General features: G+C 52.3%; 1 protein-coding gene across 1 annotated transcript in view; it reads left to right on the forward strand.

The window, feature by feature from the left end:
- The window catches only part of LOC144724331 (microtubule-actin cross-linking factor 1-like), a 229,210-nt gene that overhangs the window by 84,411 nt on the left and 128,968 nt on the right, over positions 1-15,831 (forward strand). The window contains exons 41-51 of the mRNA XM_078603370.1: positions 3,166-3,309; positions 3,667-3,900; positions 4,914-5,093; positions 6,971-7,510; positions 8,034-8,210; positions 9,190-9,313; positions 10,222-10,433; positions 12,128-12,292; positions 12,877-13,035; positions 14,239-14,408; positions 15,621-15,780. Of these exons, the coding sequence (XP_078459496.1) occupies positions 3,166-3,309; positions 3,667-3,900; positions 4,914-5,093; positions 6,971-7,510; positions 8,034-8,210; positions 9,190-9,313; positions 10,222-10,433; positions 12,128-12,292; positions 12,877-13,035; positions 14,239-14,408; positions 15,621-15,780 (2,265 nt within the window). The remainder of the gene's footprint in view (positions 1-3,165; positions 3,310-3,666; positions 3,901-4,913; positions 5,094-6,970; positions 7,511-8,033; positions 8,211-9,189; positions 9,314-10,221; positions 10,434-12,127; positions 12,293-12,876; positions 13,036-14,238; positions 14,409-15,620; positions 15,781-15,831) is intronic.

The raw sequence follows: 15,831 nt of genomic DNA on the forward strand, positions 1-15,831 counted from the left end.
ACCAAAACCTATTCCCATAATTTCAGATGGCGACATTGTAGCTTGAACTGTTCGACGACAAAATTAACGACGAACCTAAATCCTCTTTTGTCACTCGTTCTCGCTGTAAGGGAGGTGGCCTGTGATGCTTTACCTTCCCACGTTGTTTGCGATTTAAACCCCGGTCTTTCTCAGGCCCGGCCTTAACGTAAACGAACAAAGAATTTGAAGTGCCCGTTGGAAGTGATTCTCGGATTATATAAACGACCCCATAATTCTTCTTGGTTCTTACCGAAATAACCAAGAAGATGAATCCCTGCAGTCACGAAAGCTTTAAATCGAGACCCCATAATTGTTGTCACTCGTGTGACGTATCCTTCGAATCGGGCGAATGCCACAAAACTCCTGAATTCATTAATTTTCGGTACCCTTCATGGCTTACCTTCTGAGTTGTTGCCGCTGTGATTTTACAACGCAAAGGCCGGGCCTGACCCCTACTGCTAACCGTTGGGTGTCTGTATTAATGCCTCTGTATGGCCGCAAGTCTGGCTCAAATGTTTTCTCCCAGATGTCTTTGCATGGCAGCAAGAGGTCGATGGAATTTGGTGGGCAGTTACCCTCAGGCTTTGCCAAAGGCTTTGTCAACCTGTGCAGGCCAGAGCCATTTGTAAAGTTAAAGTCCCTCATTATATGATAAATATGCTTCAAATCACGAATATGATTTATCATCAATGTAACTAATATGTCATAGATGAAGACAAAAATGACAATCACGTAGAGTAGATAATATTTATCCATTTATTTTGCACATTTAACTTTACTGCATACATACATTCTTTTTGTGCGTGGTCATTTTGATCAGATGCGAACGTAACATTTTGACGAATGCGGAATATGCCAAGAGCACTTGTCAACAGAATTGGCGGAACGTCCCCAACGCAAGAGCCTCGTGCAAAAGATCCTTTGAGACTCGCCGAGGCTTTCGGGAATAAACAAAAGCACACCGTTGCCATCGAAGAGGGCTCCCTTACCCTTTACGCCCTCCTGCTTGACGATGCTCTTTTGTCGATTCCAAAGCGAACATCGCCGAGGAAAACACGACGGCGGCGGTCTGCGGGTGGCGGTTTTTGCGATTTTACTCAGCTCTGTTAACCCTCTCGGCGCCTCCTAACTTCTGCTGCTGTTAACGCTCTTCCTGGGGCTTGGTGAAGATCCTGGTGTACGTGGATTGTCGGGGGGGGGGGGGGGGCAACGTTTTGTCCCAACGGTTCCAACCGCACGCTGACGTTGGCCCAACGTTGCGCATTTTACAGGCTCGGATTTTCCGTCACCTTTTGAAAATGCTCGTCCCATCGCAGGGAATGTTCCCTTTTGCGGCTTTGAAATGACAAATATATAATAGGTGCCGTTTTAGGCAATAACCCTTTGTCACAGCACTTAAAACCCAGGACGAGAGGGAGTTTGTCCACAAGGTAACAAAGGTGCTATGTAGAAGGGCTGTTGCCTGAATCGTCACCTGTTTTGGATTTTTCGTACGTACCGTACGTTGAACTTCTATCCAAGCGTGCCAATCGGAGAGGTGCGGGGGAAGGACAAGAAACTGAACACAAAAGGCAGCTCTAAGAAATGAGTTTTCGAGTCCATATTTAAAAGCGCATAGCTCCAGTGGCTTCCTAATATCGGAAGAGCGTTCCAGACGGCCACAGTGTTTTGTGACGAATGTGGATTTTTTTTCCCTCTTAGCTGTGCTCGTGCACCACTGCCAGCGTAGCAGCAGCATCAACCAAATGAATAGTAACAGAGCAGTTTTCTGTGCTCGCACAATCTGGGGTGTTGCTTGCCGTGCGCATGTGAAAGTAACGAAACATTATTTTGCAGGAGAATGCGTGAACGCTGAACGCTGTCGTCTGCCCTACCGTTTGTCGCTTAAACAATGGCTGCACCTGTATACGAACTGAACTAACCTCGTGAGCGTGTGTGGTGGTGGTGGTGCTCACTAACAGCACTTGCCCCAAAAAGTATTTTCAGGCTTTACGGGGCATCTTTGCTTTTGTGGGTGGTTTTCGAAATGAAAGTCCGACCTCGATCGCTTGTAACTCTTTGGGATTCTGGGTTAAAATCTGCATGAGCCAGTCTGTTCACTCTGCTGCTTCGGTGAAGTTTCTTCTCGTTCGTAATCGCAATAACTCCACTTGATAAATCGTAACAAATTCCTTCTTCTTCGGCACGACTATGTTTTTTTTTATCATTCACTTTCAGTCTGCAATGATTCGCGTTTGTCACACGCACTGCCACCCTAAGGCTCCCCCACTGACAAACTCGCGCTATGCGGGAAGCTATGCGGTTTTGTATCGGAAAAGCTCTCAAAGACATTATTTAAGTGTTATGATCATAATTTTCTACAGGAAAACTGTTACAAATTATTGAAAGTGGCTTCCCACTCGAAAGGGAGCATGGATCAATGATCATCTCTTGTTTACAGGCCCCAGAGCCAGTGATAGAAACCCCACATTTCTATGACGAGGGTGAATTTATGCACAAGATAACCCAGTGTTGTCAACAGTTAACGACGAATTAAAGTGGCCGGGAGACTTTGAGGGTTGGGTAGCTGAGGTCGGCACGGCCAATCGCATTGGAACGAGGGTTCTCGGGCGTCGGGAGAAATTTGATGGCCTCGACCCGGCAGCCAACGAACGCACGCGGGACGATGGCAACTGCTTGCGCGAGAGTTTTCCTGAAAGGATTCTTCTCCGTCTCGAGTATTTGTTATGCCACGTAGCACTCTTGGCTGGCACGGTGCCTGGAAGCACGCCGGTTCCCAATCGGAAGGTCACGGGTTCTCAAATCCCGGCACCGGGTGACTTTGGCGTTCCGTCCATCCGTGACCGATAAAAATTTCGTTGGGAAATCAGCGGTCATTTCCTTCCTTACGGACGCACTCTCACCCCCTTGTCAAGGTAACGTGGAGCTTGTTACTACCGGCTCGGGGCTATAAACGGGCGGCGAGCTCCGCCGCGCGCGAATTTGAGCGGGCAACCACTTTGACATTTCCCTTTTGGGTTCTTCTTCCCACGCACCAAAGGGGGACACTTTTCCACGCACCGCATCGATCTCTGGAAGCGCGCCTGCATCAGCTGTCGTTTCCCCGCCCTCCCCCTCGGCGCCCCCGTGTGCCCTCCGCCGCAGCTGAACGTGGAGAGCAAGCAGGAGGAGTTCTCCCGGCGGCTGGACGAGCTCGAGTCGTGGCTCGCGGAGGCGAAGGGCGCGCTCGCGAGCCAGCCCGTGAGCGGCGAGCTGCCCGACATCCAGAGGCAGCAGGAGAAGCACCAGGTGAGGGGTCTCGTGACGCGGGGACAACGGCCCTTGTCGTCGTCGTCGTGTGCCGTTTGTGCGGGAAAGCGGCTTACAAAAAATAATACCGAGTGGTAGTTATTTTATGGACTTCGAGGCGATATTGAGTCAATCCCTGCCCCGCGCCTCGAATCAGTGCAGCGAGTGGTTGAAGGTCTCCGACACCGATTCGGTTTGGTTCTGCGCCTTTTGTGGGTAAAAGTCGGGTGAACGGATGCAGCGGCTCGAGACTCCACAGCACCCCACGACTTCCACGTCGTTCACCCGCTCCTCCATCCCTCCGTCGTCCTCCCACCCCCCTGCCCCCCCCCCCCCACCACCCCGCCGTGCTTCCAGGCGCTGCAGAGGGAGCTGATGGGGCGCGGCGCGGAGGTGACTGCCACGGTGTGCGCCGTGCGCGACTTCCTGCGCGAGAACGGCGCCCGCCTCGACCCCGAGTACGTGGCGCGCACGCACGAGCGTCTGAGCGCGCTGGGCAGCCTCCACGAGGCCGCGACGCGGCTCTCCGGAGAGGCGCAGCAGAGACTCAACGAGGCGCTCGGAGAAGTCATCAAGCAGCAGACCGAGAAGGTGCGGCGTCGCGAGACGAGGCTGTGAGCTGCTGCTGCTGCTGCTGCTGGTGTGGGTCTGTGTGTCAGTGTGTGCCGACAACGACGACCGGTAGCAGTGGTGTCAAGACCGGTAGCAGTGGTGTCAAGGTGGCTTCTGTGGTGGAGGAGGCTGGTGAAGGGCGCTACCGGGGAGCGGTGGTGTAGCGGTCAGCGTGCTGCGCTACGAACCCGGCGACCCGAGTTCGATTCCCGATCACGACCAACACCGGTGACGATTATCTTAACCGGTCCTGGGCCTCCCCTAGGTTTACTCAGCCTCAAATGAGTAACTGGTGCGGTGTGTAAACATCGCCACTCATAGGTGCTCGCTGACAGTACTTACACCAACAGTCTGTTGAATGCTATACAGGGGATCTTTGTTTTTGCCAATGACGACGACCGTATCAGTGGTATCAAGATTGGCTTCTGTAGTGGAGGAGGCTGGTGAAGGATACTACCGGGCAGTTAGAGGCAGTCGCCCTCCAACAACGGCGGAGGGTAGAGGAGCAACCCTCACAACAACGAGCGGAGCGCAGGGCGGCTAAAATACAGCCAGTTGGCACAGTAGGGGGCACAAGTGGTGCATCTGCCAGTTATCTCAGTCAGTCAACCCAAAGCACCTGGGTCTGTCCCGTGGCCTCCTGCCAACGAGCCTTTGACACTTCACGTGGCCTGAAAGTGCACATAGCCTGGCACAAGTCCTGTGGTGATGCCACCGCCACTTAGTGGCAAATGGCGGTTGTTGTTGTTGTGTGCATGTTGGGTCATAGTCTCGAAGGACACCAGCCTGGCACAAGTATTGTGGTGACATCACCGCCGCTTAATGATGAAAAGCGGCTCTTGTTGTATGCGCATCATGAAATATTTTCGAGCATTACCGAACCGCTTTCCCAAACCCTCGGAAAACATCTCACGATCAAGATAGGGGCCCGTTTTGGTCGTAATTTCATTATTCAAAACAAACCGCGCTTTTAATTTCGGTCCTGGCTGCAGGTGGCGACGGAGGAGCAACTGGAGGACATCCGCGGGAAGACGGGAGCACTGCTGCAGTGGCTCACTGAGCTGGAGTCCCGGCAACAGCGGACGAAGGAGGAGGAGGGGGAGGAGATGGACGGGACCCGGTCCCCTGAGATGGGGAGCGTTGGGTTGTCCGAGTTGCTCCACCAAGCGAAGGTGGGCACCCTGCGCAGAACGCTCCGGCTGGGTTGTGAGAGCCCTCTACGAAGTTATTATTGAGATTGCTTAGATCAATTTGACTGCTATACATTGTCCACGTGATGATAAGCCACGTTTTTGTTGAGCTATTATTTGCGGCCAGGTAGCTTCTGGAAAAGAAGCTAATAGCTCAGTGGGCTTTACCTGGTAAAATAAAAAATAGTTTAGTTTCATTTGTATTTTTTTGGAGTCAGGCCTGGCCAAACCCGGTTCGGTTACAGTTCTAGCCCAGGAGTGGCACCGCATGCTTCTGGAGGGTTGCATGCTTCGTCACCCACAAGGCACCTTTCCTACGTCGCCCTGTGCCCCTCTCCTCCTCTTTACCATCTACAGCCAGGGTGTGGGGGTTGACAAGTAATTTTTATTCGTAAAAGTTTGTTTTTTGACAACCATGAAAGCAGGCTTGGGTTGGGGTCAGGGCTGTATTTGTCCCTGAATGTTGTCTGGGTAGGTGGTAGACTGGAGTAGGAGTGTGACTCAAAGCCTCAGGCATTTCGAGTGGTATATTGGATGTGGTGTCTCTGCTATGGAAATATATTCCACGTTGACCCGGACAGACCCAGCTGATAGCATATGTTTATACAAACTCGTGCATTTGTCGGGTCAGTCTGGTAAGGCTGCCGTGAGGAATGCGGGCCTGGCCCAACCCTGTTCACGAACCTTCCCAGCGGTCATGGAGACACAGCAAGTGTAATTTAGCAGCAGCAGCGATTACACGCAGGCTGCGGTAGCCTGCGCAGATTATCGACTTGAGAGAGAGATGCCCTCTCCGCTCGGATGTTATCTTTCTCCCTCCACGTGCCCTCTACAGCAACGAGCAACGCCTCATGCGTGCCGACCCCCAGCCAACCGGCACTCGTCAGCGAAAGTGTTGCTGACGTCTGGTGTATGTGTGGAGGTTGAATCGTAATCATTATCAATGACAGCGATGGTGATGGTCATGGCATAGTTGGCTCGCTTGATGATAATGTTGATGGCCAAACATGTTCTTGAAAATGTTTAGATAATTATTTCTCACTGTATAGTCAACATAGTGTAAATTCATGACTTTAAGTATGCTTGTTTAAAAAAAGAATATGCCCAAATAAATACTGAAGGTATATATTTTTTCACACCAAAATATTGACTTCGATATTCCATCGATGGTGAGTGATAAATGGATTGGTCCTGGAAAGGTGACAACCCCCCCCATCCACCAACCCACCGTGACCAGCGTGGTGAAGTATGACTGAGACTGCATGGGGAGTCCTTCACCCATCAATGGGACAAGGAGGTTGTAAACAATAATAAGAATAGTAACACATTGTGCGTGTTTGGTTCACATGATCCCTGCACTCAGTAGCGGTGGCCCAGGCCGTGCGATTCGTTGACTTTCTAGATTTGAAGCTTTCGTGACTGCAAGGATTCATATTCTTAGGTTTTTTTCAGTAAAGTCACGTAGGTAAAAAAATTAAATTAATAAAAATAAAATAAAATAAAAATCACGACGTTTCGGAGGCAACACAAGCTTCCGTCTTCAGGTGGAACCGTCACAGCACGATAACTGTATCAAGTAAGAGGAGTACTTGAAACAGCAATCGTGCTGTGACAGTTCCACCTGAAGACGGAAGCTGGTGTTGCCTCCGAAACGTCGTGATTTTGATTTGATTTCTATTTAACTTTTATTAATTTAAATTTTTTACCTTCGTTGACTTTCGCCATCAAACTTTAGGTGACATTTTTTAAAGAGGCGATAACTCATTGTGAAACCTTTCTGAATACGAACGACTCAAAACACGCCCACTGCCCCCCGCCCGCTGCGCTGCCGCGTGTTCCCCGGGCGCGCCCTTTCGCAGGCCGAACACCAGGAGGTCCTGGCTCGGCAGCAGGCCGTCATCGTGGCCACGCAGCTCTGCCAGGCGCTGCTCGAGCGCCACTCCTCCAGGCTGGCGCCCGACGACGCGGCGCAGCTGCGGCGGGCGTGCGACGAGCTCGGGCTCCGCTACGACGCGGCGCTCTCCCGCTGCGGGGCGCGCCTGCGGCCGCTCGAGTCCGCGAGCGACGCTCTGGCCAAGCTCGATGGCGACTGCGCCGAGTTCGAGGCGTGGCTGACGAACGCCCGGGACGTCCTCGCGACGTCGTTCGCCGGGAGCGGCGGCGGCGAGGAGGAGGTGGTGGCGGAGGACGAGGACGTTCTGGCCGCCAGGTTGCGCCGGCAGCGCGAGTTCGCGGAGGACGTGGTGTCGCGACGCGGCGACCTGCGCTACCTGGGCGTGGCGGCGCGCCGCGCCACCGAGGCCTCGGCCTCCGCGGGGCCCGAGGTGGCGGCCGTTTGCGGCGCCGTCCAGCGGCGGCTCGAGGGCATGGAGGCGCGGTACAGCACGCTGCACGTCGAGGCGAGTGGCCGCGGGGGGCTTTGGTGCAGGCGATCACCGGGAGCGACGACGATGATGTTTGACCGTCGTCATGCATATTATTTAAAAAACCTAGAGTGGTACAGCAGAGGAGAACGGTGCATCAAAATCGGGAAAATTTTAATACAATGAGGGCATGAGCTGACCAGTAGAGCGAACAAAAATGTTCAGTCGAGAAAACTAACAGCATGTTGTGACCACCAATGCGAACCCAGGATCTCAGCGGTGCCAGGTCATTTCACTGACCTCTGAGTTAACCCAGCCAACTGAGACAATTGCAATTAACCTGCAAAACATTGCCAGTTAAATTAATGCGTATTTCTTCTTTCACGTAAAATGTTTGTTTGATGTCGACAACGATGAAAATAATTGTTTTGTTTCAAATAGAGCATGATGATCCTCTTTTTTATTTTCTCTTGGCCACCCTCCATCGGCGTTAACAACACCGATGTTTCGGTCTAACGCCCGCACTCTCTCCCCCCTCTCACCCCCTCCCCCCGTGCAGTGCGTGCAGCTGGGCTCCCGCTTCTCGGAGGCCCTCGGCCTTCGCGCCGAGTTCCAACGCGCGTCGGCGGAGCTAAGCGAGCGGCTTCGCGCGGCGGAGGGCCGCGACGCCGGCCAGGCCGCCGAGCCTGCCGCGTCGGAGCCCGCGGGACTGCAGAGCCAGCTGGACCAAGCGACGGTGAGCCGTGCGAGCGGCGCGCGGCACGGCGAGCCGTCGTTGCCATTGTCGTCGTCGCGTTAACTCCGATTCCCGAGACGTCTGCAAGTTAAAACTAAACTATTTTTTTATTTTACCAAGCAAGGCCCGCTGAGCTCTACGGCTCTTTTTGCAGAAGTGACCAGGCCACAAACGATAGCTCGATGAAGTGGCTTATCACGTGGAAACTTCTAGCAGACAAATACGTGACCACGGGGAGAACATGCAAACTCCAAATATACAGCAGGCGTCAGGATCGGGATCGAACCCACGACCTCCTGTATACCGGGCGAGGCAGTTAACATCTCGCCACAGCGGAGAGTTGCAGTTCAGGGCTAGTTCACCTCTCAACCTCGGAACGCGTAAGCGGTTAGCGTTAATTTTATTTAGAGGAGGCATAGCACCATTGTTTTACAGAAGTACTCACCGCAGGGAACCGTAGCGACACGACCGCACTCTATGATAACTGGCGCCAAAATGTGACACACACCCTCCCGCATGGCCTTTTACTTCTGCTTCTGTTCTGATGACGTAATTGTATGGAATCAGAATGGAATCAGAAGAAAAACTAATGACGTACACACTCAGAGCACGAGTCGGTCCGACCTAAGGTTTTATTCATGTGGATTTATTTATATGGCCAATGTAAGAGTGAATCATCAGCAGCTGACGCTTTTTAGAACTGAAAGACACATTGGCTTGACATTAATGTAAATACATCCGATAAACAAGTCCATTGTCACTGCTTGACACGAACACATTGAACTCCCTACGGGATTTAAACTATGCCTGATCTCGCAAAATGTGACGGATGCATAATCCAACCAAGAACTGAGTGGGAGGACATCGGGCGCATTTAAGACTATAATAAACAGACTTGTCATTCTTATCAGAGGTCACCTTGAGGCTCGCCGTGATGCGTGTCGTCGCGAGTTTCATTCACGTCCTGTTTTGTTTTCAGGCGCTTCAAGGCGACGTGTCTACCCTTCAGCCGATGCTGGAGAAGCTCAAGCGATCGACCTCTTCGCTGCTCGAAGTTGGGGAAGATCTCGGCGTGAATCGGCCGGAGATTGAACGAGCTCTGGGTACGATATGTGTTCGCAAAAAACACTTCACGCGAGCATTTATAACGTTGCAGCAACGTAGCGGTTAATGGTGGAGCCCAGCTGTTCCTTGCTCACGACACTGCTGGCAGAAAGGGCCTCCACTATTAAAGGAGCTCCATGGAGCCTCTGTAGAGGCTATATGGTGGGAGTATCCACGCTTTACCCCATCTCGCGCGGCCTGCCGATCGACTAACTGCGCTGTACCCATTTATACTGCTGGGTGGACAGAGGTGGAGGGGGTAGATTTAAGAAACTCGCTTCACCGAGAGAACTCTGGATTGCAAGGCCAGTGTGCTGACCATTACACCAGGGCAGCACCCTCTACGTTGTAGTCGTAACGTATACGTACACCTCCCTTCGTTCCACGAGAAACTTTATTCGCTCGGCGGCCCTGGCATTAGGGTCGTGGGCGGGCCGCCCTGGGGTTGGCAAGCCGCGAGAGAGAGAGCGTGGCGCCGACAAATACAGCGAGGGAAAAAAGTATTTGATCCCCTGCTGATTTTGTACGTTTGCCCACTGACAAAGAAATGATCAGTCTATAATTTTAATGGTAGGTTTATTTGAACAGTGAGAGACAGAATAACAACAACAAAATCCAGAAAAACGTATGTCAAAAATGTTATAAATTGAATTGCATTTTAATGAGGGAAATAAGTACTTGACCCCTCTGCAAAACATGACTTAGTACATGGTGGCAAAACCCTTGTTGGCAATCACAGAGCTCAGCAGGGGATCAAATACTTTTTTCCCTCACTGTACTTACGAGCACGCCGGAACCTCCTCTCCGGAGTTCACACCGAACGTCTCTAACCGCTAACCGCCGACCCCCCCCCACCCCCGACTCCTGACCCCCTGACCCCCTGACCCCCTGACCGCGTGCGGCGCAGACGAGCTGACGGCGCGAGCGGACTCCCTGCGCGCGTCCGCGGCGGGGCGGAGCGAGCAGCTGCGGCGAGCGGTCGCGCGCTCGCTGGGCGCACGCGAGGGCCTCGACGCCGCCGCCCGGTGGCTCGCGGAGGCCGAGCGCGAGGCCGCCGCGAGGACGCCCCCGGGGCCGCTGTCGTCCGCGGCGGTCCGCGACGAGGTGGCCAAGAACGAGGTGGGTCGCCGCTCCGGAAGGGAGATGCTGGGGGGAGGGGGTGGGGCCGGGGGGGGGGACAAGTGTGGGAGGAAATAATAAAATGATACAAATAAAACATAATAAAATAATTCTCACGACGTTTCGGCCACAACGCAAGCAGCCATCATCAGGTGAAGACCAGGTCTGTCGAGAAGACAGCGTCTATTCAGACTCTGTCTTCTCGACATTACTTCCCTTCTACGTGACTTTACCGAAAGAACCAAGGAGATGAATCCCTGCAGTCACGAAAGCTTTAAATCGAAATTTAAGTGTGGGAGGGTCGTGTTTTTATTTTTTACGATCGCGGTTGCAGAGCATAGGCCTAAGTGGGCCCCCGATACCCCAAGCGTCGAGCAACAAACTGCACTGTTGAAAGCGTGATAGGTAAGGGTTGATAGGTCTCTTGAATTCAGCAAGGTTAATATCAGGACTTGGGTCAGGGGAAAAGAGACGATGGGAGAGAAGTCAACGTTGAGACGTGCGAGTGAGGAGCAGATGGAGCAATATTTTGACCTGGTGGTTGATCCCAGTGAACATTTATTTTCCACGCGGTACGTAACGGCGCGCATATAACCAGCGCGAACTGCGTCGGCCGCAGGCTGCATCGCGCGACCGGGCCCAACCTTGCCGTGGTCACGGGGGCGGCCGCATTGCGGGCCGCGTCGCTGCTACCGGGCCGGCGTGCGCGGTTGTTTCGCGTGGACCCATTTTAGCGGACGCCATTTTTAGAGAGCGGGCAGCTTGGGTAATACTTGCTCTGGACGCTCAGCTGGTGTGTCTCCTAACTGTTCGGGTCCCTGAGTTCTTCAGATCGCCTTCGTATCAGTACTGCCAAGGTCAAGGCACATTTCCTGGGATAATCGGGCGTTTGCCAGTGCAGCTCTCAGGCTTTGGAACACTTTGCCTTTGATAGTAAGACAGAGTCATTCGATATACTCATGTCTGTCTTGAAAACTCACCTCTTTAAGTTTAACACATAGGCCTTCGTGACCAATTTGTCACGTAAACGAAGCGTCTTAATTAGTTACTACGACTACTTCATCACCTCCTTAAATTGGCCTTTAGCCCCTAGTTTTGGCCGTTTACCCTGCAGGTTCTATTTATTTTGTGATTTCCATACACGGTGGCACATTGGGATCTACGGACAAAATTATTTTAGTGGTTAGATGTTAACTACCTCGCCTGATTATACAGGTCGTTGGTTCGATCCTGACCCTGACGCCTGTTGCTGTATATTCGGAGTTTATATGCCTCTCTCCCCGTGGTCGCGTGGATTTTTCTCTGGGACCTGCAGTTTTTTCCCTCCGCATTCAGAATCAACATCACGTGTTCAGAGTTTTTGGCTGCTGTTCATTTTCACGTGATGATAAGCCACTTTGCTGAGCTATCATTTGTGGCCAGATCGCTTCTGAAAAATAACTATATAGCTCAGTGGGCCTTACCTGGTGAAATAAAAATAGGAAAAATAGCGTACGAACGATGAGACTTCCAGTGCAGTCACGGTTGTGCTGCGCGGCTCTCCGATGTCCGACGTTTCGCTACACGTGCCGGGAGCTTCTTCAAAGTACTGCGTTGAACCGCTCGCTTTCTCCCACGATTATCGAGCGATGCCGGCGCTTGGCGTCAATAACCGGCAACGCCGAACACAAAATGCTGTGCTGCCGCCCGTTCAGGCCATGCAACAGGAGCTGGCGAGCCACCAGGGCGGACTGGCCACCATCGCCGAGAGGCTGGGAGATCCGGCGAGTGCCGCTGAGGAGCCACCGGGCGGCGGGGTCCTCCGTGAGGATCTCGCCGCCGTCACCCGGCGCTTCAGCAAGCTCTCCACGCAGTGCGAGGTGGGCCGCACACAAATCCCTCGGTTCTCTATCCACGGCTCCCCGGCGCGTTTCCCGCGGCGCGATGTCCGATGTTTCGCTCCGCCTGCTGGGGTCTTCTTCAGGAACATATTTGGCCGAGTCAACGACACGTGCTAAAAACGTGTGAACATATCGGAAGCAGGTGATGTACACAGATCGAAGTCTGTCTTCTTTAGGCCAGAGGTCGCAACCGGCTACCCGATACCCGTACCCTACCCGATACCCGGCTACCCGTACCTGGCCGGGTACGGGTATGGCCGGGTACGGGTAGGGGTGCTCGTTTGCGACCCTGGTGCGGCCAGGTACGGGTATGGGTAAGGAATCAAAACCCTTTTGCGACCTCTGCTTTAGGCACCTTGCTGTGGTGCTTTCATCATTAACAAAATAAACAATCAGACAATGCACCTCCTTGCACATCCCATCAGCTCTGTTTGTGTGGATGGGCAAACATGGGAAGGGGGCGCATCGTCTGCCAATTTAATCCAGTACTTATTGTCTACACGGTGACGCAAATACAATTTTGTGTGTTTCACGTTCCGCCTCTTGTCGTCTGACCTTGGCAGGAGCGCAAGGAGAAGTTGCTACGGCTCACGGAGAAGGTGGAGGAGTTCGAAGAGGGGGCCGTCTCATTGCAGCGCGCCATTACCAAGGACTCACAGGCCTTTGAGAAGGAAGCCAATGGGCCCAATGCTGACCTGGAGCAGATAGCAAAACTTCTGGAGGTGAGCCTCGATGCCAGGAGTGTTTTTTTTGTTTTTTCGGTTCAAAGGAGCTCGTTTTGTCAGCCTTCTTAGAATGCCCCCGGTTTTTTTTTAGAACATGCTTGCTGCTTTGAAGAAGGGCCATCGCCCTGGACTTCAGCTGATTACTCGTACAACTCTTCTTATCTTTAGTTGGGGGGGGGGGGCTCTATTGGTGAATCTTATTTTTCATCTTCATCCATGGAAACTTCTGTTATCCATGATGCTATCTCATGTTAAACAATCGCATGAATATCACGCCCTTTCCCCACGGAAAACCACGGTAAACCATTATTGTATTTTTATGACATGGTTGGGAATAATTTTGTACAATTATTTTCGACTTTTGTCTTGTGGTGATGTTTACCCATCGCACCAGGTACTCGTTTAAAGATGAGTCCACCTAGGGGAGGCCCAAGATAATTATTTTTCATATCATTTAATTTGTTGAGCCAGCTGGGCCAGGATTGGGCAAAACCTCGCCCACTTTTTACCCAGGCAACTTAAGAGCACAGACTAAGTGACACTAAAATAACATTAAAACTAACATCAACATATTGAAGAAACACATATCAGAGAAAAACAACATATATACTATTATATTCTTAGGTTTTTTCGGTAAAGTCACGTAGGTAAAACATCAAAATTAATGAAAATAAAACATATATATACTATGAGACCTCCTTTACCAGTGGCAAAATATAGTAGTAGGCTTTTACCCTTTAAACTGGTACAAAACTGACACCTTTATACAAGGCATCATGTTTGCAATAACCACAACACAAGTAGTCAAAAAGGTACGCCTTTTGGTGTCATCTGGTCCAACACCAATGGAGACTAGGCTCTAAGGAAAGTTGTCTCGGGTGTGGACCAATCAACTTCAAGGACAGTGCATATTATTATCATTATCAGAGTTGTTTCTTTTTTTGTGTTGTGGTTATTGCAAACATGATGCCTTGTATAAAGGTGTCAGTTTGGTACCAGTTTAAAGGGTAAAAACCTACTACAACATATATACTGTTAAAAGTAGAATACATTTGTGTTAATTCATCACTGGTGTTGGCCGTGAGCGTGAATCTAACTCGGGTCACAGGGTTCGTAGTGCACTCTTGGGACAAACGCTCAGAAGAAGAGGAAGGAGGAGCGACTTTGAGCGGTGCGCCCGTGCCGTCGGTGTGAGCGCAGGAGTCGGCCGGAGAACTGGCGAATCGGCGCAAGGCCCTGGAAGGCTTGCGCGACCTCCTCGCCGGTGACCTCGCCGACCCGAGCCCCTTCGCGGACACCAGCGGTCTGACCCGCACGCTGTCCGTCCTCGGCGAGTCGTGCGAGGTGCTGGAGCGAGCCCTCCACGCCAGGTGCGCCGCCGTGCGGGGGGGGTTTTTACGCGTAGCCGCGGATGGCCGGGCGGAAAGCCGTCGCTTGCTCGGGCCGATTGTAGCTTCGATCGCTCGACCGCGTCGGATGACACGACGATGAATTTCGATTTAAAGCTTTCGTGACTGCAGGGATTCATCTTCTTGGTTCTTTCGGTAAAGTCACGTAGAAGGGAAGTAATAAAATAATAAAAATAATAAAAATAAAACATAAATAAAATAATTCTCACGACGTTTCGGCCACAACGCAAGCAGCCGTCCTCAGGTGAAGACCAGGTCTGTCGGGGAGACAGCGTCTGACAACGTTTCGGCCACAACGCAAGCAGCCGTCCTCAGGTGAAGACCAGGTCTGTCAGACGCTGTCTCCCCGACAGACCTGGTCTTCACCTGAGGACGGCTGCTTGCGTTGTGGCCGAAACGTCGTGAGAATTATTTTATTATGTTTTATTTTTATTATTTTATTACTTCCCTTCTATGTAACTTTACCGAAAGAACCAAGAAGACATGACGATGGTTAGAATAAAATTGATCACCGCCGTTCCCGCTCGTGCCGCCGGACGGGAGGCGACCGGCGGGAGTAATTGTCAGCCGCGTCGTTCTGGGCGCGGCTTGTGAGGTTTTCCCGCCTTTGCGAGACAGGATTTCGGAGCTGTACACTTTTATAGGGCTATAGAGAGAAAGGGAGAGCAAATTCCATGGTATACATGTGTAGCGTGCCCTACATGAGAGAGCCAACGAGCTGTGGTGAAATAAATAACAATCCGCTCCGCTCTGTCATTCCACTGGTGGATGAAAGCCTCCGCACGCCACGTCGCTTGTGGGTGCTGCATAAGCGTACTTCACCCCGCTGATCAGTACGCGTTGGTGAAGGGCGGGTCCAAGCAGCGGTTCAGATCTCACTCACCCATGGTCTAGAATCGAACTCGGGTCACCGGGTTCACACTGCACAGCTGCGGCCACTCTTCCCACGAGCGAAATAATGGATCATCGTTTCGAAACAATTTGACGCCCGTAACGTGACCATAAGAGTGTATTTCCATCGGTGATGTATGTATGTTGAACTTCTTTCGCACCGTACGTAGCCAACCGTGCTAATCGGAGGTGCGGGAAATGATAATCGCATCGTCACGTGCTTAATGCCCCCCCGCCCCCAACCCCACTTCCCACCCCCGGCACCCCCCCTCCCCCCGTCAGGGAGGAGAACCTGGCCTCGTGCCACCAGCAGATGGAGCAGTTCCAGTGCGCCATCGCTGAGGTGCAAGCCTGGCTGGAAGAGGCGGAGTCCCGCGTTCCGTCGGAGCAGAAGACCACGCTGAGCACCGACGCGCTCCAGGAGCAGTTGAACTCAGTGCAGGTGGGGTGCAGCGTGATGCATCGGTGGCTCCGCAGGGGGGGGGGGGGGCTT

This window comes from Lampetra planeri, chromosome 2 (genome assembly GCF_965212315.1).
Source record: "Lampetra planeri chromosome 2, kcLamPlan1.2.h2, whole genome shotgun sequence".
Lineage (NCBI taxonomy): Eukaryota > Metazoa > Chordata > Hyperoartia > Petromyzontiformes > Petromyzontidae > Lampetra > Lampetra planeri.